The sequence below is a fragment of the Tinamus guttatus genome, unplaced genomic scaffold (genome assembly GCF_059628265.1).
Source record: "Tinamus guttatus ecotype Peru unplaced genomic scaffold, ASM5962826v1 Tinamus_guttatus_pri_ptg000026l, whole genome shotgun sequence".
Taxonomy (NCBI): domain Eukaryota; kingdom Metazoa; phylum Chordata; class Aves; order Tinamiformes; family Tinamidae; genus Tinamus; species Tinamus guttatus.
Genome location: NW_028288560.1, coordinates 1,599,201 through 1,622,019, shown reverse-complemented (window position 1 = coordinate 1,622,019; position 22,819 = coordinate 1,599,201). Strand labels below are relative to the sequence as shown.

Below are 22,819 nucleotides of genomic sequence, written 5' to 3'. Positions count from 1 at the left end.
CCAGCACGGCCAGGAGGCCTGAGAGCAGCCATGAGCGGGGTGGGCACTTTGGGAGGGCAAAGAGGGCCGGGCAAAGCCGGGAGGGGTCCTGCCGGACGGGGAAGGGGCAGGCAGGGCCAGGAGGGCTCCTGCCGGGCTGGCAAGGGGCGAGCAGGGCCGGGAGGGCTCTTGCCTGTAGGGAAGGGGCAAGCAGGGCCAGGAGGGCTCCTGCCGGGCTGGCAAGGGGCAGGCTGAGCCAGGAGGGCTCTTACAAGGAGGGAAGGGGCAGGCAGGGCCGGGCGGGCGCTCGTGGGGCCGGGCACCGTGGGGAGGCCGCTCGCCAGGGGCAGGCTGAGCCGCGGCCGCGGGGCCGGTGCTCACTGGCCTGGCCGGGCCGGGCCGGGCGCGGAGACTCACCGCGGCGGGCAGGGGTGGTCGGCGGTGCCGCCGTTGCGTCCGGCCGGGCCTGCGGAGAAAGAGAAGAAGGAGAAGGAGTGAGCGCGGGGCCGCCGCGCCGCGGGGCGGCCCCGGGCGGCGCGGCCGGTACCTGGGCGGTAGCAGAGGGCCGCCACGGCGCCGCCGTAGGCCCGCCATGCCAGGCGGATGCCCAGCAGGCTGAGCCCCAGCCAGAGCAGCAGCAGCTGGCAGAGCGCGGCCCGCAGATCCTGCGCCGCCCACTCGGCCGCCAGCTCCCGGCCCAGCGCGCCCAGCGCCCGCCACGGCGCCTCCCAGCCCGGCCCCGCTGCCGCCGCCATCGCCGCCGCCTCGGGCCGCGCCGCCGCCGGGCGGAGCCAGGGCGGGACCAAGGGGGCCGCCGCCATGGCGGGCGCGGGGCCGCCAGCCGACGAGGGGCTCTACTCGCGGCAGCTGTGGGTGCGGGGGCGCGGGGGCGCGGGGGCGAAGGGAGCCCCGGGCCGGCCCGCGCTGACGCCCGCCGCCTCTCCGCAGCTACGTGCTGGGCCGCGGCGCCATGGAGCGGCTGGCGGGCGCCGCGGTGCTCGTGGCGGGGCTGCGGGGCCTGGGCGCCGAGGTGGCCAAGGCGCTGGTGCTGGCGGGCGTCCGCGCCGTCACCCTGCACGACACCGCCGCCGTCACCGCCGCCGACCGGGCCTCGCAGGTACGGCGCGCCGTGGCCGGGCGCCTGCGCTCCGTGTCCCCGAGGTGCCCCGCTGTGACAGGCACAGCCTGGGGAGCAGCCCGCTGTCACGGGGGTGCCCCGTGGGGTGTCATGGTGATGGCCCTTGGATGGCCCTGCATCGCGGGCGCAAGCTGGTCAGCATCCCAGTGTCACGGGTGCAGTTCCTGCAGTGCCCCGCTGTCACGCGAATGTGCGCACCAGCACAGGTATGGCCCAGGGGGGCCCCTCAGCCAACAGTTATGGCACTTGGGACGCCCCCTCATCATGCTACAGGCCTTGGAGTGCTCAGCCCCATCATGGCTATGAGCGGGGAGCCCTCCACCATCGACCCCAGGGTGAGCTGCTGTGCTCACAGCTGTGGCCAAGGTGCCCCGGCCTCAAGGTGCAACCTGCCGTGGGTAGAGCCGGGGGGTGCCTCACGCCACAGCTATGAGCCGGGGAGCCCCATCACCAGCGTGGCACGTGCAGGGTGCCCTGTCCCGCTGTGTGCTCCTCAGGGTGCCTCACCAACACTCACCTGGGGAGCCCTGCGCCCTGAGCGCACGCGCTTCCCCGTCGCTGTGCAGTGCCCTGTCATAGCAGGTGGAGCCCACTGGGTGTCCTCATGGGTACAGCCCCCAGCGCAAGTGCTCCGTCCCCTCCTCAGGGTGTCGTGTTGTCGGGGCGCTCACTGCGTGTCTCCCCCCACAGTTCTTCCTCACAGAGCGTGACGAGGGCCAGAACCGGGCTGTGGCGTCGCAGCGGCGCCTCGCGGAGCTCAACTCGCGCGTGGTGGTGACAGCGCACAGCGGGGAGCTGTCGGAGAGCTTCCTCGCCTCCTTCCAGGTGAGCCACGCTCACCTGGGACGAGGGCTCCCTGCCTGCCTGGTGTCCCACAGACTTAGCGGCTTCAGAGGGGCACCGTTGCCTCGAGGCTGCTGCAGTGGCCCCTGAAGCCTTGGGACCTGCTCCAGCCCCGAGCTGGGGTGGGAATGGCAGCCGTGACGCCCTTGGTGGTACAGGTTGTGGTACTCACGGACTCCCTGCTGGAGGAACAACTCTGCATCGGTGACTTGTGCCATGCCCGGGGCATCTGCTTCATCGTGGCCGATGTGAAGGGGCTGGCAGGGTAAGTGCGTGATGCCCAGGGTCCCTGTGGCTGGCAGGAACTGGCCCATGGTGGCAGGGGTGCCATCCGTGCCTGGCTGGGGTGGGCAGCCTGTGGGAAACCTTGCACCTAACCCTGCTGAGGCATGAACCATTTTGGGGTGCTCTGGTCTGGGCAACACTGCCGCAGGGCAGGTTGCTCAGGACTGTGTCCGGTGAAGTGTTGAATGTCTCCAAGAATGGCAAATCCACAACCTCCCCAGGACCCTGTTCTGGTGTTTCGCCATCCTCAAAGTGAAGAATTTTGTCCGTGTATCTAATAGATATTTTCCATGTCCCAGCCTGGGATGTCTCCTCTTGTCCTGGCTCTGCAGGTTGGAGAAGATCCTGTCTTGTCCTCTCTGCACTCGCTGCTCCAGCTGGGGTCTGTGTTGAAAAGAGGGACAGGACCCCCCACCAGCTACCCATGTTCTTGCTCGTGTAGCCCAGGCTACTACGGGCATCTTTGCAGCAGGGACACGCTGCTGACTTCTGGTCACCTTGTTGTCTCCCCTAGTCCCTGCTCTGGTTTGCAAAGTTGCTTTCTAGCCCATGACCCTGCGGCCTGTCCTACTGCCGTGGTTATTCCATCCCAGGGGCAGGACTTGGTGGTCTTTCTTTCATGAGGTTCCTGTTTAACAGACCTGCTGTTGCTCCTATCTCAGGCAGCTATTTTGCGATTTTGGGGAGCACTTTGTTGTTCATGACCCAGCCGACACTGAACCGGTTTGTGCCTTCGTGCAGTACGTCTCCCAGGTAGGAGGTGAACCTCAGCAGACTCCGAAATCCACATCCAAAATCTAGTCCATGACGCATCCCAATGGCCTTCTGTGTCGTTTGTCCATTCGCTGAGGACCCTCTGGCGTCACAGCACTCTTCCAAAATGCTGGCACCTCCTTTAGCTGATTCAAGTTACCAGGATCAGGGTCTGCTGGGCTCATACCCCTTTTTCTCCCCAGGGCAACCCAGGAATCGTGACGTGTGTGGCAGAAGACGGCCGTGGCCACCTTTTCCGTGATGGCGACATGGTGACGTTCTCAGGCCTGGAGGGCATGACGGAGCTGAACGGCCGGCAGCCCTGCCCTGTCCATGTGCTGGGTGAGCACCAAACGGGGCCCAGGCAGCATGGGGTCTCGCCACAGGGGTGCCTGGATCCGAGCCGCAGAGATTCCCATCGCCAGAGCGTGGTGGGATGTTGCTGTGGTCTGCGTGAGTGCTGAAAGAGGGTCCCAGCTGCAGTTTGATGTCCTGGAAAAATACAGTAGATGCTGAACTGTGGCTCTTTCTTCACTTGCCTGGGCCTGTCCTTCTCCCTCTCTCACGCCGTTCACAGATGACTTTCACCTGGAGGTTGGTGACACGAGCTCCTTCTCGCCATACCGCTGTGGGGGCCAAGTGAAGCAGGTTCATCTGCCCCAAGAGCATTCATATGTAAGTCTGCCCGTGACCAGGCTGGGGCTGGATGTGCGAGCCAGGCCCTGCTGGGGAGCCACAGGGCTGTGCCCAAGGTGCTGTGGCAACCTGGTGCTTCCGGAGAGGCGTCTTGTCCTCGAGCACCCGGGATGCTGCCCACAGAAGTCCCTGCGCGAAGCCCTGGCGGAACCGAAGCTTCGAGTGTCGACTCCCCAAGAGCTGCCACGCAGGCGCAGCCTGCACGTGGCCTTCCAGGCCCTGCACGCCTTCCGCGAGCAGCACGGGCGCCTCCCGCGGCCCCGGGCGCCGGTGAGGCCCCAGCCTACCCTTTTCCAGCCTCCCTCCGCTCTGCCCTTGGCCCTGCCTTCTCCGTGTGCTCATCCCCCCGGCTGGAGGGATCCTGCGCATGGGGCACCTCTTTGCTCCAGGAGGATGCCCAGCGGGTGCTGGAGCTGGCCCGGAGGCTGGCCGAGCAGCACAGGCCCCTGGACGAGGCCCTGGTGCAAGCCTTCGCCAGCGTCAGTGCGGGGGACCTTTGTCCCATGGCGGCCTTCGTCGGGGGCCTGGCAGCCCAGGAGGCCCTGAAGGTGAGCGGGGTGGCATTGGCACCGCGCGGGGACCTGCTCTGGATGCCCGGGGAGCTGGCGCGGCTCGTGCGACCCTGCGTGGCCACCCTACAGCCGTTGGTGGCCACGAGAGGGCACTTGGTGTCCATATGTTGGGCTCTGCCGGCCCGCAGGGAAAGGGTCATCATCTATCCCGGGTGCAGGGAGCCCACTGCGAGGCCGCAGCTTGTGGAGCTGCTGGGACCCTGTTTTGGCCTAGGCCGCCTCTGGGAAATTCCTGCCGTTGGATCAGTGGCTCTACTGCGATGCCTTGGAGTGCCTGGCCATGGAGGGGGCTGCGCGGCTGACGGAGGAGGACTGCGCCCCGGTGAGAGCCGCCTGGCACTGAGCCTGGCCCCGCTGTGCCAAGGAGCTGCCTGGGCCGCTGGGGATGCCGCAGCTGCCCCCGCTCACTGCCGCTCGTCTGCCCCCACAGAGGGGCTCTCGCTACGATGGCCAGATTGCTGTGTTCGGGGCTGACTTCCAGGAGAGACTGGGTCGCCAGAAATACTTTGTGGTAAGTAGGGGAGGTGGATACAGCAGAGTCAACATGTCAGGAGACAGTGACAGCTCTGTCCTGGCAGGTGGGAGCTGGTGCCATCGGCTGCGAACTGCTGAAAAACTTTGCCATGATGGGCTTGGCCGCGGGGGCAGGCGGGGACATCACGGTGACCGACACGGACAACATCGCGCGCTCCAACCTCCACCGGCAGTTCCTCTTCCGCTCGACAGATATATCGGTGAGCCGAGGCCTGGCAGTGACTGGAGCACCCGGCCCCATGCCCCTTCCCCGGGAGAACCCAGGGGCTTTGGTGTCCGTAGGACCGGGATGGGGTCCCCAAACAGGCCGGAGAGTGGGGCTGCGGGAACTGCCCGTACCCTCTCTGCGCTCACAGAAGCCAAAGGCAGAGGTAGCAGCTGCAGCTGTGAGGCTCATGAACCCTGACATCAAGGTGACGGCGCACCAGAACCAGGTGGGACCTGCCACGGAGCTCATCTATGGGGCTGACTTTTTCAAGCAGCTAGATGGCGTTGCCAGCGCCCTGGACAACCTGGAGACCCGTGAGTACCTGGGGCAAGCGGGAGCCACATGCAGGATGGTGCCGCTTGGCTGCAGGCGGCATGTGCCACCAGTGGGACACACTCTGCATGGCTTTGGGTGGGCAGCTGGCACATGTAACTGTGGGGAGAGAAGGGGACCCGGTGCTGTCCATCTGGGCCTGGGGTCTCCATCTGGGCCTTGGCTGTCTCCACTTCTTCTAGGCCAAAAAGCCTTTCTGGCACCTGGGCACTCCTTGTTCCTCACAGGTACCTACCTGGAGAGCCGCTGCTGCCGCTCCCTCAGGCCACTGGTGGATTCAGGCACAGAGGGCACACAGGGGAACGTGCTCGTCATGGTGCCCCACCTGACCAGGCTGCTGGGACCTGCCAGTGACCCCGTGGACCCGACCTTCCCCCTCTGCACCCTGCGACACTTCCCCTGGACCACTGAGCACACGCTGCAGGTAGGGCCGCGCTAGCTGGGCGCCGGGGCCGGCCCGCACGGGAGCTGCGGCCCCTGGTGCTGATGGAGGAGGCCCCGGCCTTTGTTTTCCTGCAGGAAGCCGTTCCCCCCAGCTCCAGCCCCGTGCCGGGGAGCCGTGGGCAGGATACGGGCCCCAGCTGCTTCCTGGCTGGAGGCCCAAGCGCAACGTGCGTCCCTGCCCAGCGCTCCCCCCGCCCCGCGCAAACCCGGACACGGCCTCTCCCCGCCTGGCACGGAGCCCGTGGCACCTCGGCCTGGGCTTCCTGGGGACCACGGGGTGCCGCATGGGCCGTGCATCGTCCCACATGTCAGGGTGGGCAGGGCTTGGGACCGGTTGTCCCCAACCAGGAGTGTCAGGCAGCGTCCCAAACCAGGCGCTCCTGTCTCAGGGGTTGGCAGGCTCTTGCGTGCTGCACCACAGGGCTCATAGGGCTACAGGGTCCCCCAGGATATCCCCTGACTGTCCAAAGTGCCAGCCCCAGTCTCTGCAGCCTGTGTGCAGGGGGGTGCTGGGGTGAGCACTTGTGGCTGGATGTTTAACCCTCGCTTTCCCTTCCGCAGTGGGCACGAGACAAGTTTGAGGGGCTCTTCAGGCTCTCTGCAGAGAATGTCAACCGGTTCCTGGCGTGAGTGTGGGTGTCGGGTGTGAAGGTGCCCAGGCAGGGCAGGGGGCAGAGCTAGGGGACCGTGGCTGCTGTTAGAGCACTGCTCGCTGCTGCTGCATGTGGGGCCGGGGGACAGACTGTTGCGTCCCGTTCAAGGTACCTTGCTGGGTTATTCCAGAGACACTAGTCAGGCCTTGCCCGTCAGCTGGGACAGGATGTTTGTCCCTGCTGGTGAGGGCTCTTTGGGCAGTCAACTCTGCCTGCTGTGAACCGGGGAGAGGCTCTGTGGAGGCCAGGATGAGGACCGGCCCTAGGAACACCCGGTTTCACAGAGACCCGGCCTTCCTGGAGCACCTGGAGGCACCAGAGGCGCTGGAGGTCCTGCAGCGAGTGCGGAAGAGCTTGCAGGAGAGGCCGCGGGACTGGCAGGACTGTGTGCGCTGGGCCCGCCGGCGCTGGCAGAGCTGCTACCATGACACCATCTCCCAGCTGTTGCTCACCGTCCCCCCGGACCACGTGAGCCTGACACCAAGCAGGACTGGGAGCCTCCTGCCCCCTCTGTCCTCTGCCAGCCTCCCCCTCAAGCCTGACTCTGCTTTCCCTGTGCCCAGGAAACCAGCCCCGGCATTGCCTTCTGGTCGGGGAACAGGAGGTGTCCCCATGAGCTGACGTTTAACCCTGATGATGTAAGTGCAGGGAAGAGCTGTGCGGGCTGGGGACATGAACCTCACACTCCACGGCGGGCTTGGTGGGCTGGGGGGAAAGATGCAGGTCCTCGATGGGGTAGGAGGGATGCTGGGCCACAGTCACAGGCAGAATGGGAGCATTGTGGGCCAAGCTGACGTGTAGCACCTGCTTTGTGCTCCAGCTCACAGAGCCTGCCTGGGACTTGCAGAGTCCTGGACAGGGTCTGTCCTCGTTACCTTGGTCTGCCAGGGCACTGCGGAAATGCCGAGGAGGTCCTCAGCTCTGTGGCCGGGAGGAGAGACATTTCTCCCCCTCAGGACAAATCTGGGCTGCTCTGCCTGGTTGTAGCAGCATAGGAGCAGGCTCATAGGCTGCACTGGGGAGGTTACCTATGGTCCTCACTGCACTGCTCGTCTCTGCACCCCAGGACTCCCACGTGGCTTATATCATGGCTGCTGCCCGCCTCTTTGCTCAGACGCACAAGGTTTTGGCTCACGGTGACAGCGCGGCTGCGCGGGAGATCCTGCACAACATGGTCCTGCCGCCCTTCACACCTCAGGAGGGACTTCACATCAACATCACGGAGGAGCCGGAGGAGGTCCAGGAGGCTGTGGGTAGGGCCTCGTTAGGGCTTGTTTCCTGGATGCCTGGGTGCCCTGTGATAAAACTCTGGCCCGGGAAGCCCTGGGACCAACCTGGTTCTAGTGGGGCTCTGGTGCTGCTGCTTCCTGGCCCACGAGCTGCAGGGGCAACGAGGCCCATGCTGGGACAAGAATAACCCCCTGGGGCCCCTTTGTGCCTCCAGACCAAGGGCAGCTGGCAGAGCTCACCCGGGAGCTGGCACAGTGGCGACAGGAGCTGCTGGAGACTGAGGAGACACAAATACCCATCATGGAGCCCATCCACTTCGAGAAGGTACCCAGGGCAGGTGCAGGGCTTGAGGGAGGCGTGTGCCCGGTGCTGGGCACTGTCCCCAGCGCAGAAGCTGCTCTGCAGAGCACAGGGCTTGTCCTGTAACGCTGCCAGTCATTTCCCAGCCAGGAGACCTGGAAGGCAGGGAGCGTTTCTGCATCCTGCCTCATCTCCAGGCTGGGAGCCTGCTGTCCCTGAGCAGCCCACAGGGGCTTTGCTTGGTCTTTGGGGGTCTCTGGTGGCTCAGTTGCTGCGCGGTGCCACTGTCCCTGCACTCTTCACCCTAGGATGACAACTTGCACATAGACTTTGTCACAGCCGCGTCCAACCTGCGCGCAGAGAACTACGGCATCCCCCGTGCCGACTGGCTCACGGTGAGGCATGGGGCAGGGCTCGGCAGGCGGTGCGGCACTGTGTGGGCGCCGCTGGTGATGCCCACTCCTCCCGCAGAGCAAGCGCCTCGTGGGACGAATCGTGCCCGCCATTGCCACCACCACCATGGCCGTGGCCGGCCTGGCTTGCCTGGAGATCTACAAGCTCGTGTGGGGCTGCCAGGACCTCAGCTGCTACCGTAGGAGCAACCTCTTTCTCTCCAGCTCCCTGCTGCTCCGCGCCCAGCCCCTGCCACCCTCCACCTACAAGGTAGGACTCTCTCTCACCCGCGGTGCGTGCTCATCTGCAAGGGCTTCTCCTGGGGCACAGGGCTGCCTAGGGCCCGCTGGGTGCCCCGGCTCGTGGCGCTGATGGTGACCGAGTGCCTGGCGTGCAGATCCGGGTGCGAGGACGCCGAGCGGCTGTGTAGGAGGGGTGGCCTGGGCAGCCGGGGCTCCGGAAACAGCGCCCGGGCCTGTGGGGCCTGGGCACGTCTCCAGGCGGGAGGAATCAGCTCCTTCCTGCGGCCTCACCGGCTGCGGGCTGCTCGCCAGGCCCCGCCGCCCCCCTCGCGCTGCGGAGCGGGGCCGAGCTCCGTTCTGGAGCTGCCAGCCTCCCTCCTGCCACCCCAGCTTCGTGCCCGTCCCCAAGCGGCCACGTGGGCCCGAGCGGGGTGCTCAGGGCTGCCGTGGGGCTGAGACCGCGCTGACGCCCCACAGCGGGCCGCGCGGCAAGGGGGGCGGCAGGCCGCAGCGGCAGCTCACAGCTGCCTTATGGAAAGCAGCTGGAGCAGCCACGAGCAGCTGGCAGCGGGCCCCGTCCGGAGCCGGGGAAGCACCGCAGGGCGGGGGGAGCGGGGCCGGGGTCCCGGGCTGCGCGGGGGCCGGGCAGAGCTGCCGGGAGCGAAAGCAGAGCCACGGCGGGGGCGGGGGGCAGTCCCACATTGGGACCGTCTGGGCGATAGAGGCCTCTTTGTCTGGGGGTTTATGGCGTGCGAGGCAGCCCTTCCTGTGCGGCAGGAAGCGCCGATTGGAACCAGATTGGCCCGGGGGGCCCAGGGCCGGGGGCAGGAAGAGGGGGAGGGGAGGCGCCTCCAACGCCTCCGCTCCGGCTCCAAGGGCCTCGCTGCGCCTGCGCCCCATGGCCCTGCATGTGGTTCGGCCCCATGGCAGCGCCTGGATGAGCCCCCCGGTCGGGGCTGCTGAGGCGCTGGGGACGTCCCGCCACGCAGCGGAACAGCGGTGCCATGGTGGAGGATGCTCCACCGCCCCTTGGCACCCTCAGGGCCCTTTGCTCGCCCCATGTCGCCCTGTGACAGCTCCCGCTGCCTTGTGTCCTGCAATATCCCAGCCCGATGCGTCACGGTCTCCAGTTCGGCCGTGGCAGGAGCCACGAGCAGGCCACGGCCTGGCCTTCCCCGGTGGGGACAGTCCTGGCGGGACAGCGGCCATCCCTCCATGCTGGTGCAGCATGGAGGCTCGCACCGCCTCGGCCAGCGTGGGGTTAAGCCCCTTTCCGCCAGGCTCTCACTGCCACAGGCAGGAGGTGAGAGGAGGTGGCGGGAGGTGAGAGCAGCCAGGTGCGACCGCCCGTCCCAGCTGGGCGGCAGGAGCGGGGCCGGCACTGCAGCGCGCGCCCCGCGGCGAGGGCAGATGGCGGCGCGGCCGTGCCAGATGGCGCCCGGCCGCAGAGGCCACCGCAGCCCTCGCCCTGCGCGGCCCCGTGAGCGCGGCTGGCTCTGCTCCGCGGCGACCGGTGTTGAGGCTGGCGGCTCAGGGACCCCCTCAGGCCAGAGGCGGGTGGCGAGGAGCAAGAAGGGGCCGTTGTGTGGGACCGGGGAGCGCTTCAATGGGGCTTTGTGCGGGGAGGCGCTGGCTCCCCATGGGGGCTGGCAACGCCTGCGGGGCTGGCTGTGTCCCGGTCACTCTGGTGGCATCAAGGGGATGGCCGTGCCCTGCTCTGTCCCCTCTGCGGCTCTGCGCCCGTGCCCTGCTCAGGGCCTGCTCCCAGCCCGTTCCGCCCCGCAGTACGGCCAGAGGGAGTGGAACTGCTGGGACCGGCTTGAGGTGCAGGCGGTCGGCGCTGATGGGCAGGAGCTGACGGTGCAGGAGCTCCTGGAGCGGCTGGAGGTGAGCACGGCGTGGGCAGCGCCATGGGCTGCCCTGGGGGCTGTGCGCCCGCCCCTCACCTTGGCCCTGACCCTGGCTGTTGCAGCGGGAGCACGGGCGGGCCGTGACCATGCTCCTGTATGGCTACACCACGCTCTACGACCGGGCATGGGACGAGGCGACGCAGGCGCAGCAGCGGGCGCAGAGGTGGGTCCTTGGCTCCACTCCTGCTGCCTCATCCTGCCCCCCGGCAGCGCCTCCGTGCTGGGCACCGGCGCGGGGGGTGGGAGGTGTCCGCGCCCTCCCTCTCCCGCTCTGCACAGAGCCGTTCGCAGCCGGGGCCGGCGCTGCAGCCGCTGCAGGGTAAACATCCTGCTGGCCGCGCTTCCCGTGGCACGACCCCGTGCCGCCAGGAGCCACGGGAGCACCCTGAGCCCTCTCCTTGCAGGAGCTACCGAATGCAGCCTTCCCTGTGTCCAAAAACCTGGGGGGAGCAGCCTGCCCCCCTCTCAACCCCCCTTCTCCTTCCCTCTGTGCAGGCTGTCGGAGAGCCTGGAGGCGGCCGGCAAGCCAAGGCCCCGGGAGCTGGAGCTGCATTACGTGTGTGAGGGAGAGGAGGAGCAGGACGATGACAGCTGCCCCCCACTCCTCTGCTACATGCCCTGAGTCTGCCACAGGCCACCAGGGTGGCCGTGCCCGCGGTGCCAGCTCCCCTGTGAATAAAAGCTGCAGGATCAGCTCCTGTATGGGGTCACGGGCTGCAAATGCCCTCATGCTGTCACACAGGTCTGTGCCACCAGCGCACCCAGTAAATCCAGTCACCCCTGTCCCTCCTGCCAGGAGCTGGGGCGCCGAGAGGCCGGCTGTGCCACAGAGCAGCCCTTGCACTCCACAAAGCAGCGGTGGTGGCTGTGGTACCGTACAAAAACAAGGTTTATTTACAGGGGAGCGGGGCGGGGGACGGGCAGCACTAGATGTAGCCGATCACATCATTGCAGATGATGGGCTGGCGGCTGCGGCTGTTCATGAGGGCCGTGAAGCGGTTGAAGTCCGTGGCCAGCTGCGCGAGGTTGTTGTGGGACTGGTGGAAGTAGGTGCCCTTGGGCTGGGCACCTAAGCCCAGTGGGCACGAGAGGCGCTTGGAGGCGTCGCGGCGGGCGCCGTCGGCCGCCCGGGGCCGTGCCATGCTGGCCAGCTTGCGGCGCACGTTGCCCGAGAGGTTGAGCAGGAAGCCGTGGGGCTTGCCAAGCCAGCGGGGGGGCTCGGCAGCGGGCAGGCGCCGCGGCTCGGCGCCCACCTCCGGCAGGTCCATCCAGTTCTCCACCAGGTCGGCGAAGCAGTTGTCCCCCAGCACCAGGGGCTGCCGGTTGCGGCTCTGCGACAGCAGCGAGACGGTCCAGTCCTGCGCATCGCCTGGCTCCAGCACCCGCCACTGCTCCAGGCAGGCGTCAGACGTGGACTTGGGCCGGGCCTTGCGGGTTGGGGCGGGCGCCTGGCCCGAGCTGCCGCGGAGGAAGGCGCCCACGGAGAGCCGGTGCGCGCGCTGGCAGGGCGGCGGGTGCCGCCGCAGCACGGGCGCCTCCTCCTCCCGCCACGTGCCCCCCGACACCTCCGAGTAGCCCGAGTCGAACTCCAAGCTGCGCTCACTGGCCGGCGGCGAGCGGGTGGCCAAGGGCCGCTCATCCTCTTCAGCACCGGGCTCCAGGCAGCAGGCTGAGTCCGCCTCCGAGACGTCCGAGCCGCGGCAGGGCGGGCGCTGCTCACTGAGGGACCCGGGCACTGGGGCGGCGCGCGGGGCCGGGCCCTGCGCCCGCTTGAGCTCGTGCAGCGCCTGCCTCATGCAGTGCATGTGGGCCTGCAGCGCGGCCCCCGCTTCCCGCAGGCACAGCTGCAGCAGGGGGAGAAGGGCAGGTTAGCACAGCTGCCGTCACCCTTCCCACGCCACCGTGGCCCGTGGGACAGCGAGAGCAGCCCCCCCTGCGCCTGGCGCCCGAGATGGAGCTGCTGCGGGAAGCGGGGGACCGAGGCCAGCGCCTCGGCCGGGGCGCCCGTGCCACAGGAGCGGCGCCCGCCACAGCCGGGCGTGCAGCTGGCGCGGGGCGCCGCGGGCGCAGGCCCTGGCTTGCCCGCAGCCCCGGGTGCCGCTTTCACGCGGCTCCCGCCCGCAGCGCGCCCGGCGTGCAGCAGCACGTCGCGCTGAGCAAGCCCCGGCCGCCGCCTGCCGGGAAACGACACGGGGCCGCAGCGCCGCCAGCCCCCCCGCCGCTCCCTAGTGGCTTCGGGTGGCCGTTCGCGCCCTCCACTCAGGCCCAAGCAGCACAGGGGGCCGCGGAGCTGTCTGCATCCCCCAGGGCAACCCGGGCGTCCCCCCCATGCACCGACACGGCCACCCCACCCTACCCACTCGCCAGCCCGGGACACCCTGGGGTGACGTCATGGCCCAGGCAGGCCTGGGCCTGGCGTCCCAGGAACCCCCCACCCCCGAAATGGCAGCAGGGAGGGGCACACAAGGGGCTAAATGAGTCTTCCCGGGTGGGTATTTGAGGGAACAGTTCGTGTTGGGAACCCGGCCACTCCTTTTGCTTGAATTCCCATTGTTTGAGCCAAAAAAGCAGGGCTTGACGTCCGCTTTCCTTCGGGCTCTGATACGGTGCAAAGCGGAATGCCAACGACCGCCTGCGTCTGTGCCCGGCGCTCACAGCCCCCTCTGGCAAGCAGCAGCCGGAGCCACTCTGGCTGGGGACCCTCTCAGCTGGACCCGCTGGCTTGGCATGGGCCCCGACCTGCCTGGCTGCGGCAGGACTCCGGCGGTGGCCATGGAGCTGCCGGAGGTTGGGACGGCCCCAAGAGGGCCCGTGGGCCCGGACGGGCCACCTGAGGCCGGGCTGTCACCACAGGGTCCCGCAGCCCCTCGTGGCCCCGGCTGTGCTCAGTGATGCCGATTGCCAGCGGGACTGCACTGTGACAGCGCTGGCATCCCCAGAGCTGCCACCCGGGGAGCCGCGGGACAACCTTGTCCCGTCGGGGCACCCGGGGCGCCCGCGTCGTCCTGGCACCCAAGGGGTGCCTCTTGCCCCCTGTGCGTGACATCACGGCGCTGAGCTCATCGCTGCGTGACATCACGGCACCGCCAGCGCCGGGGGTCCCGGGGCCGCTCCCCGCCCGCCCGGGACACTCACCACGTCTGCGCGCAGCTGACCGAGACAGGCGTCCAGGCGGGCGCTGCTCATGCCCGGCCGCCCCGGCCCCTCTCCCGGCCCCGCTCCGGGCCCCGCTCCGGGCTCCGCTCCCGGCTCTGCTCGCAGTCCCGCTCCGGCTTCGCTCCCGGCCCCGCGCAGCGCAGCGCCCGCCGTCTCCCGGCCCCTCGGCCCGGCGCCGCCCCCCGCCCCGCCGCAGCCAATGGGGCCGCCGTAACGTGAGCCCGGGCCCGGGCCCGCAGCGGCACCGGCGCCGCCGCCCCGCCCGGTCCGGCCCGGCCCGGCCCGGCCCGCCCGCGACGCGAAGCCGCTCGGCGAGCGGCAGCTCCTGCGCGCAGCCGCGGGCGGGCAGGACCCGCTGCCCGTTCGGGCTGGGCAGGACCCGCCGCCCCGGTGGCGCTGGGCGGGACCCGCCGCTCCAATTGAGGAGCCCAGGATGCGGCGGGGCCGGGCAGGATGAGGAGCCCTGGCAGCGCTGGAGCCCAGTGCCCCGTCGGGCAGGGCAGGACCCATGGTGACAGCCCGGGTCCTCCCGCCCCTGCGCTTGGCTGCCCCGCCACCCTGTCACCCCGCTGCTGGGCAGCCCCGCTCTCCTGGGGGAAATGGGTGCCACGCGGGCTGCGCTCCACCAGTGTCTATTAATTGGTCACTAATAGTGTCTAATAGGAATTCTGGGAGCTGGCACCCTGGTTTGCAAATGAAGAACAAGGCCAAAATTTAGCTCCCAGCTAATTTATTTCCTGGTTCCCACGTGGCAAGTCCGTAGCTGCCAGGGCAGCAGCCCTTGGCTGAACATCATTTTCTTCCTCCCGGCCGCCCCCTAAAGCTGGTTGAGGTGGTCACGGTTGAGCTGGGCAGAGCCGGTGCCTGTCACCGCTGCGGTCCCTCCACGTAGTCAAGAGCTGTCTAGTCCCAGCTCGCATCAGGCTGGCAAGGTCCTGGTCAGCCCCTTGTGAAAACTGAGGCTTTCCCGTGCCAGGCGGGTGGCTGCAGGCAAGGAGGGAGCTGGCACATGTGGCACGGTGGGGTGGCCGTGCCCTCTGGTGGCCACGGGCCCGGCCGTGCCGGAGAGGTCTGTGTGCTCCGCAGCTGGTGAGGGGCAGTTGTGCCTTGGTTAAAACCCCCGCAAAAGGGCTGTGTGCGGCGTGCCTCTATTGTGCCAAGTTGTCCCTCTGTCCCCAGGATCAAGGGCTCAGTGAGGATGGAGGTCTGTGCTCGTGGAGGCTGTGGCTGCTGGGACAAAGTCACATCCCACCGCTCTGGGGCTGCAGCCAGAGCTACAAGTAGCCTGGGTCGAGCCATGGCCTGGGTGGTGCCCGGCACCTATGGCAACAAGCTCTGGTGTGTCCCAAACAGAGCTACCTGCAGCCATGGGCATGGACGGCCACCTCACCTTTCTCGTCCTCCTCCTCACCTTTCATTGCCCAGGTATGAACCTCCTGGCCAGGGGGTCCCAGTGCCTGGGCTGAGGGCACCTCTGGCCAGGTGCTGCGTGGGACAGTGAGAACAGGGGGCAGAGGGAGACAGGTTCTCCCAGCCAGCCCCCTTCGCCAGGATGGGAATGGGGTGGTGGTAGGAATTAGGTGGAACAGCTAGAGGATCACCCAGGCATTGCTGGGACATCTCTAGGGCTTCCCGGGGGGCATCTCCAGAGCATCACCAGGACTGGGGCATCTCTGGCAGGTTAGGATGACGTCGTCTTGTCCTTTTTCCAGGGTCTTTTGCCGCAGGTAAGAGCAGGGCGCACTGGGCACCGCAGGGCACAGGGACAGCAGATTCCTCAGACTAGCTGGGTGACTCTCCAGCCTGGTGCGTTGGTGACGGAGGCCCCGACCTGAGCCTGGTCCATGGGCGCCTGCCCTTGCCAGCCCTGCTCGGCCTGCCACACACTGTCACCGTGAGCGAAGACACCGCACCAGGCACCGCCGTGGCCGAGGTGACCCTGCTCTGCAGCAACGGCAGCAGCAACCCCCGGGTCATGCTGGTCCGTGTTGAGCCCAGGAGTCCTTCAGATCCCAATGCCACCCTGCTTGGTCCCTTCAACCCCGTCGCCGTCAGCAGCAACGGCTCGCTCGCCTCCACGTTTCAGGCTGAGGTAGAGCCGGGTGGCAGTGCCCAGGCCAGCTGAGGGCAGGGGGTTTGGCTGGGAGCCCAGGGGTCGTGCATGCCCTGCTGAGCACTGTGCCACTGCGGCAGATCACGCTGAGCACGGGCGCAGCACTTGATGCCCGCTGGGTGAACCAGTACACGCTGACTCTGCGGGCTGCCTGCCACGGCGAGGAGGAGGCTGAAGGGCAGCTCTTCGTCAGGGTGACGCCGGTGCAGACGCTCCGCTGTGCTGCCAGCTTTGCCAGCACAGGTAACGGTCGGTGCCAGCGGCGGAGAGATGGGGCACCCGAAGCGGTAGGCATGGGGCGCAGCTGCCCATGGCGGGGGCAGCTTTTGGCCACCCCGGCTCACACCAGTCTTCTCTGGGTGCCCCTGTTGTGCTTCAGAAGGAGACACGGTGCAGGTCCTGGCAGACGTGGCGCCCCAGACACTCCTATACACTGTGGTGCCGTTCCAGACGGCCAGAGAGCTGACAGTGAGTCCTGGGTACAGTGGGGTCCCCCCCAGCAAGGGGCGACTGCCTGGGGCACCCCAACCTCCTGCCCTCTGTCATCTTTTGGGGCGTGGGTCGGGAGAAGGTAGACACAGGATGCTGCCAAGGACACGGGAGACGGGAGGTTTCTGCTCTCCCTTTTGTCCCATTTCTGCAGTTCTACCTCAAAAACAATGACACTCCGCTTGTCCTCTCTGAACGGGGCGCGGTGCTGGTACCTGCCAGCGGCTTTGATCCCAGGCCCAGCACCCAGGTGAGTGCCAAGGTCTCCTAGCGCTGGTATCGCCCTCATCCCAGCCTGGCTGGCATTAGCCCCATGGCCCTGTCCGTGGCTCGCAGCAGCCTGTCCCTCACCACATGGGCACCCCAGCCCCAACTCTGTCCCCATTCCCATCCTGTCCCCATCTCTATCCCTGTTCCTATTCCCATCCTCATCTTCATCGCCATCTCCTTCTTCAGCCCCATCCTTGTTTCCATCTCCATTTCTGTTCCCACCTCCACCTCTTTCCCTGTCCCCCATCCCTATTCACATCCTCATCCCTTCTCCATCTCTGTTCTTGTCTCCATCTCCATCCACATCCCTATTCCCATCTCCATCTGCATTTCTGTACCCATTTCTATCCTCACCTCCACCTCCATCTTAATCCCCATCTCTAGCCCTGTTGCAGTCCTCATCTCTATCCCAATGTCTGTCTCTGTCCCCATCCCTCTCTGTTCTCATCCCCATCTTCACCCCATCCTGAGGACCCAGTGCTGCTGCTGGCAGGTGGGTGGCCCCTGCTCCTGGCTGTCCCCCTGGGCTCCGGCCCCGGTGTTGCCCGCAGGTGTTCAGGCTGGAGATCGTGGTGATGGATCGGCACGGGCACAACTGCAGCGGGGCCGTGACGGTGGAAGTGCTGCCATCGCGCCGTCCCCAGATCAACTTCACGTGAGTGGGGACAGGCTTGGGGCCGCTGGGCCTCGTGCCATGCCGTGTCTGATGTCTGTGCTCACAGAGAGTCATGGCGGGATGTGGCGGTGCCGGAGGGCATAGGCCCCTTGGAGCTGGTGACACAGGTCCACGCCAGTGGTGACAAGGTCCGCTATGTCCTTCTTAATCCAGAGGCACCAGCGCTCTTCACTGTTGACGCGGGTGAGTGGGGCAAGCAGAGGGGACCGCAGGGACACCCCCAGCATTTAAGCGTGTCCCCACCTGGGCCACCCCGGCCCAGCGTGAGGCTCCCTCCATGCCCTGCAGTGAGCGGTGAGATCCGCAGCACCCGTCGGCTGGACCTGGAGCGCTTCCCGCAGGCGGCCCACACGCAGCTGCTCGTCCAGGCCTATGAGGCGCGGACGCCCATGGCCCGTGCCACCATGACCCTCAACATCACCGTGCACCGGCGGAGCCAGCAGGCGCCACGCTGTGTCCCGGCGCTCGGCATGTATGGGCCACGCGGGCTGGTGCTGCACGGGGACCCCTGGCACTGCGTGGGTCTCCCGGGGGAGGTCACAGGGCAGTGGTGGGGACGGCTGCTTCGGGCTCTCCTTGTGCGGAAGGCCCGTGGGACCCTGGAGCTCGGCGGGATTGGAGCTGACGCTGCCCCTGCCCTTCCGCAGCTCCCGGGTGCCCGAGACAGTGCCCCCCGGCAGGACCCTGCTGACGCTGCGGTGCGCAGGGCCCACCGGGCCTGATGGCGCGCTGCACTACGCGGTTGAGGGTGCCGCCACCTCGCACTCCCTATTCCGCATGGAGGGGCCGCAGCTGCAGGTCAGGGGGGCTGGGACAGCGCGGGGCCGGGGCGCCGTTCTGGTGAGCCCTGCGGGTGGGCAGGGGGTGGGCATGAGCGGCACGGTGGTGTCCGTCTGCCTGCTGTATGGCAGCCGTACAGGGCCTGGGCTCCCTGGGGCCCTCTTCCTGCTCAGTCCCACCAGGTTCTCCTCCCTGCTTCCCTGGCACAGCAGCAGCTCCACAGGACACCCTGTGCTTGCAAGCCCCGTGGCTCTGGGGGCATCCTGCCTACGCAATCTCCTTGCTGTCCTCGGGGGGACATCCTGTCCCTGAAGGAAACCCTGTCCCTGTAGGAACACCCCATCCCTGCAGGACACGCCATCCCTGCAGGACACCTTGTCCCCACAGGACACCCCGGTTCTGCCTGACCACCTCTGTCCGGACTCCGCAGGTCAACACCACCCTGGACTACGACTCCGAGCTTGCAGCTGCTGTGGGTTTCCAGTTCGCTGTCACCATTGTGGTGACAGCGGGAGGCCAGCCCCCGCGGAGCAGTGAGTGACGTGTCCGTCACCCCGTGCCCCACTGTGCCCATGTCCCCCTGTCGTGTACAGACTGACAGGGCTGGCCCCACTGTAGCTTGAGAGGGAGAAAGCTCCTTCTTGGCCCCCCAACACCCTGGCCAGCAGGACAAAGTTCCTCTCCTGTTGCCGCTCTTGAGGGCCTAGGCAGTGCTGGCACAGGACATGGGACAGGGCGGGCAGTGCTGAGCCACCTTGTGTGCCACACAGCCCGCGTGCCCGTGCTTGTGACAGTGACACCTGTGAATGAATACGCACCGCAGTGCCCCAACAGCACGGCCTTCACTGTGCCGGAGACTGCAGCCTTTGGCACGGTCGTGGGGAGCATCACTGGCACTGACCGTGACTACCCACTGCACAGCATCGAGTACAGCCTCGAGGAGCGCGTGGGCTCTGCCCAGCCCTTCTCCGTCGACACACGCATGGGTGAGCGTGGGCCCCCTCCTGAAGCCCAGCTGGGCTCGAGCGCGCCCATGGGTGCCCAGCAGCTTGGCACCACCCTGGCAGGCAAGATCTACGTGGTGGGAACCCTGGACTACGAGCGGCAGAAGAGCTACAGGCTCGTGGTGAGGCTCACGGACACACACAACGACGCGGACCCAGCGAAGCGGCGCAGCTGCCTGTGCAACGTGGCCGTGCACGTGCAGGTGTGGGCAGGGGCATCGCCACGGTGGCTCCGCTAGCGACCTCTTCCAGGGAGGAACTGGTCCCGAGTTGCCTTTGGCGCCCAGTTTCTGGTGCAGCCAGATGAGGGGCTGGGAGCCAGCTTGTGTATTGGCTCGTGTAGGCTCAGGGGAAATGGGGTGCCCAGACAGCAGATTCACCCTCTCTGGTGCCTGGGCCCGTCACCTGGATGCTTGGACCCCTCCTTATGGCCAATCATCCAATGAAATAGTTGTGGATTCTCTAGTGGCTCATATAGGGTTGTGGCTCCCGGCAGGCCGTGCTCGGCGAGGCGCCTGTGTGCACGCCCGAGGTGCAGGAGCTGCGGGTCACATCCAAGGCAGGCAGCCGCCAGCCTGTCACACGCCTTGCGTGCCAGGGCAGCAGCGAGGGTGCCCCGCTGTCCTACGCCATCATCAGGGGTGAGGAGCTGCAGCAGCGAGGGTGCCTGGTCTTGCGCTGTGGTCTGGGCCTTATAGCGGAGCTTCTTGTCCAGGCAACGAGGACAGGTACTTCCGCATGGAGGGGAACACCCTGCTCCATGTCCCCAATGGCCTGGACCAGCCCCGCACCTTTGTGCTGCTGGTGGAGGTGTGGGGTGGCCCCGGTGTCCCGCGCCGCAGCACCACAGTGATGCTGGTGGTGCACGTCACCCCCCAGCCCACCACGGTGCCACCCTGGAGTACCGCCTGGCGCTCGGTAAGTGGAACCCTCCTCCGTGAAACAGAGCGGAGGTCTTGGCTCTGCCCACGTGTCCGGGCATGCCATCCTTCCTACACGGGCCCCAAGGACGGTGGCCCTCTGCCCCCGTGCACGTTTGCAGACACCGCGGAAGGAGCCAGTGATCATCACGCGGACGGAGGCAACGTGGAGCCCGCCAGCCTGGTTCGTGGTGGCTCTGACTGCCTCGGGCGCCCTGCTTCTGGCCGCCCTGGGCTGCGCGGCCCATGCCCTGCTGCTCAGGTGAGCCCGGCCTGCTGGGGCCACCATCCCGCTGGCTCGTGCCGGGGCCACAAGAGCTCCCACCACGTGGAGCTGGGGGCTGCAGCCCGGGCCCTGATCGTTCACTGAGGGCTCACAGCTGCTCTCTGCTCCTCTTCACAGTGCCCGAGGCCGCAGCAAGCTGCTCAGAGGCACTAGGTAGGTGCCCACATAGGCCTGGGGTGACATCTGGCTGGGCAGCAGAGTCAGCAGCACATGTGGGTCACCTCAGCGTCGATGAGATTCTTGTCATGGGCTTCCGCAGCAACCTTGCAGGCAGTTGGGGACACGAGACCTCTCACTGGGGGTCATTCAATGGGTCTTGTGTTTTTTTTTTTTTTTTTTTTTTTTTCTGGTTTAGGTCTGTGCTGCTGCTCCAGGCCGCTCCATGGAGCAGCATGCCCAAGGGGAAGGGTCTGGCACTGACGTGGGCCCTGTCTGGTGTGGAGGGCTGACGGTGGGGTGGTGGTTTTGCACAGGGACAGCCATGTTGCTGGCCGGGCTGGGGTAGACAGGGCTCCAGGTGACACGGGACAGCACAGCAGTGGCATCACTTAGGGCTCTGTGCCAGCCCTGGCTGGCGAAAGGGCCCCTGCCTGTGGCGGGGACACGAATGAAGCCTCTGGATCACACTGTGCTCGAGGGCTATTGAACCTCAGAGTGGCTCTCAGGGCTGCTCTAACCCTCAGAGCCAAACGGTGCTGCTGGCTCTGCAGTTTACTGACAAGGAGGAGCTGCTGAGGGATGCGGTGCTTAGGGACAGCCGGGCGCTCAGCAGCCACCATGAGGCAGGGCGCAGGAGGAGCCCCGCGGCCTTCACCAGCGCCCTGGCAAGGAGCACCCATGGGATGCAGCGCCGGCGGCTCAAAGGGGCTCCAGGGAGCTGGCGAGTCTTCAAGGACAGCAAGTCCTCCCAGGGCAAGAACGGTCCCTCGTGGCACCCGGGGAACAAGCAGCTCTATGAGACCTGCTTGTCTACGCAGGGAATTCATACAGGAGAGGGAAGCAGGGTCAGGCACCGAAGGAGCCTTTCAAACACTGCCCGAGCCTGTAGGGGTAGTGATAGCGAGACAGAAAAGACTGAGGTTTTTGGTGCCTTTTTTTTTTTTTTTGCCTTTATTTGCTGGCAAAGTCTTCCAGGCCTCTGCACTTGAGCCAGGGTTCAAGGAGGAGAGAACGGGCAGCAGTGGATGAGGACTGAGTTACTGGAGGGAACTTGGCTCGTGTGAGCCCATGGAACGCAGTGGGCTGGACCAGGGGGTGCCCAGAGCTGGTCCATGTTGTCGCAAGGCTGCTCTCGGTCACCTTGAGAGGGCCGTGATATTTAGGGGAAAAAGGGCTCCCCCATAGTCTCCTGCTGGGCCCTCAGAGCCAACCTGGGGAGATACCGGCCAGAGAGGTGGACAATCAGGTAGGTGAAAATTGGCCGCCCCATGAGCTCGACAGGATGTGCTCGGCGGCTGCCAGCAGCATCCCTGGGGGGGGATACTGGGGCCGTTGGGCACTTCATGAACGCCCTGACGAAGGGCTCCAGCACTCTCAGCTCGTGGCCGACAGCCCCCATCTTGCTCTGTCCTCCCGCCCGCAGTTCCTGGGACCTGGCAGGGCAGAGGGCTGGAGCGCCGCAGAGGGGCGAGCGGCTGCGGGGCCGCCCCGACGCCGGCAGCCCGGTACGTGGCGGCCGCAGCGGCACCGCGGCGCGGGCACAGGCATGGGCCGGCCCTCAGCGCCCTGTCCGCGCTCTCTTGCACAGGTGCAGTTTGATGGCCGGGCCCATGACCCACGTGAGTGCCCTCCCCTCGCCAGGCCCCCGGCGCTTGGGGCAATGCCGGGGCACCGCGTCGACTGTGTCCCCTCTGCAGGCACGGGCAGGGACTATCTCTTCGACAGCGTCACGGGGCTGCGTCGCTGGATCTGAGCAGCCTGCAGGCCTGTCGCACGCAGCATCAAGCGCCCGGCAGCGGAGCCCTGCGCGGCCTTCACCCCAGGAAGAGGCTGCTCCAGCAACCAGGCCAGATCCAATAAAGAGGGGCCCCACTCGTGGTTGCTGTCATGGCCAGCCTGTTGGCGCGGTGCTGGCGGCACTGGCGAGGCCTCCCGGCAGCCGGGCCAGGTGGAAAGCGTGGTGGCGCCTCGGTGAGACGCGCTCTGCTCGCGGCACGGCGCGGGCGTCCCGTCAGCAGCCTCGGGTGGGACGCGGAGGGGAGGGGAGCAGGCTGTCCTGCACAGCGAGCTGGTGCAGGGCAGGGAAAGCTCCATCATGGTGATTTTCAGAAGCTTTGGCCCAAACACACAATGAGCCCGTTTCTTCATCATGAGGCCGTGCCAGGCCCTTCCACAACCCATGTCTCTCATGCTCCCCCTGGGAGCTCCCTTGCTGTGAGCCTCCGTGTTCGGCTGCTCCAGGAACAAATGGCTGGGGATGACAGTCCCCCCTTGGAGGACATGGGTGTCTTAATGAGGAGTGGAATTAGCGTGGGCGCAGGTAAACGTGACATTCAGCAGAGGAGTTAACGGGGCCTTGTGAACACACCGGAGCTCTTTGAAGGCCTTATTAAGCAAAGGGCGAAGGGAAGCAGCTGGACCCATAGGCTATTTGGGTTTCAAAGGGGCGCTCA

General features: G+C 66.9%; 4 protein-coding genes across 4 annotated transcripts; 2 read left to right on the top strand and 2 right to left on the bottom strand.

Annotated features, from left to right (window-relative positions):
- Nucleotides 1-392: 392 nt before the first annotated feature.
- Nucleotides 393-800, bottom strand: TCTA (T cell leukemia translocation altered). The gene is made up of 2 exons (XM_088526806.1): nucleotides 527-800; nucleotides 393-445 (listed from the first exon to the last, which is right to left on the bottom strand). Exons 1-2 carry the CDS (start codon nucleotides 798-800, stop codon nucleotides 393-395), a joined length of 327 nt encoding a protein of 108 aa, XP_088382932.1.
- On the top strand, nucleotides 799-11,135 carry UBA7 (ubiquitin like modifier activating enzyme 7). Its single transcript, XM_088526796.1, has 24 exons — nucleotides 799-848; nucleotides 928-1,096; nucleotides 1,808-1,942; nucleotides 2,119-2,225; nucleotides 2,908-2,998; nucleotides 3,202-3,340; nucleotides 3,576-3,673; nucleotides 3,818-3,964; nucleotides 4,084-4,242; nucleotides 4,481-4,588; nucleotides 4,697-4,777; nucleotides 4,845-5,000; nucleotides 5,157-5,322; nucleotides 5,569-5,765; nucleotides 6,347-6,411; nucleotides 6,723-6,906; nucleotides 7,002-7,076; nucleotides 7,505-7,691; nucleotides 7,883-7,992; nucleotides 8,277-8,363; nucleotides 8,440-8,631; nucleotides 10,389-10,490; nucleotides 10,576-10,676; nucleotides 11,009-11,135. Exons 1-24 carry the CDS (start codon nucleotides 799-801, stop codon nucleotides 11,133-11,135), a joined length of 3,033 nt encoding a protein of 1,010 aa, XP_088382922.1.
- Nucleotides 11,136-11,387: 252 nt separating this feature from the next.
- INKA1 (inka box actin regulator 1) lies at nucleotides 11,388-13,714 on the bottom strand. The gene is made up of 2 exons (XM_088526461.1): nucleotides 13,649-13,714; nucleotides 11,388-12,357 (listed from the first exon to the last, which is right to left on the bottom strand). Exons 1-2 carry the CDS (start codon nucleotides 13,697-13,699, stop codon nucleotides 11,440-11,442), a joined length of 969 nt encoding a protein of 322 aa, XP_088382587.1. The 5' UTR covers nucleotides 13,700-13,714; the 3' UTR covers nucleotides 11,388-11,439.
- A 1,322-nt stretch (nucleotides 13,715-15,036) lies between these two features.
- CDHR4 (cadherin related family member 4) lies at nucleotides 15,037-22,119 on the top strand. Its single transcript, XM_088526785.1, has 20 exons — nucleotides 15,037-15,094; nucleotides 15,382-15,396; nucleotides 15,535-15,761; nucleotides 15,863-16,025; nucleotides 16,162-16,250; nucleotides 16,426-16,521; nucleotides 17,093-17,196; nucleotides 17,264-17,400; nucleotides 17,506-17,689; nucleotides 17,865-18,015; nucleotides 18,428-18,530; nucleotides 18,768-18,983; nucleotides 19,065-19,204; nucleotides 19,498-19,642; nucleotides 19,717-19,919; nucleotides 20,044-20,183; nucleotides 20,325-20,360; nucleotides 21,790-21,871; nucleotides 21,955-21,985; nucleotides 22,064-22,119. Exons 1-20 carry the CDS (start codon nucleotides 15,037-15,039, stop codon nucleotides 22,117-22,119), a joined length of 2,376 nt encoding a protein of 791 aa, XP_088382911.1.
- The last annotated feature ends 700 nt before the right edge of the window (nucleotides 22,120-22,819 follow it).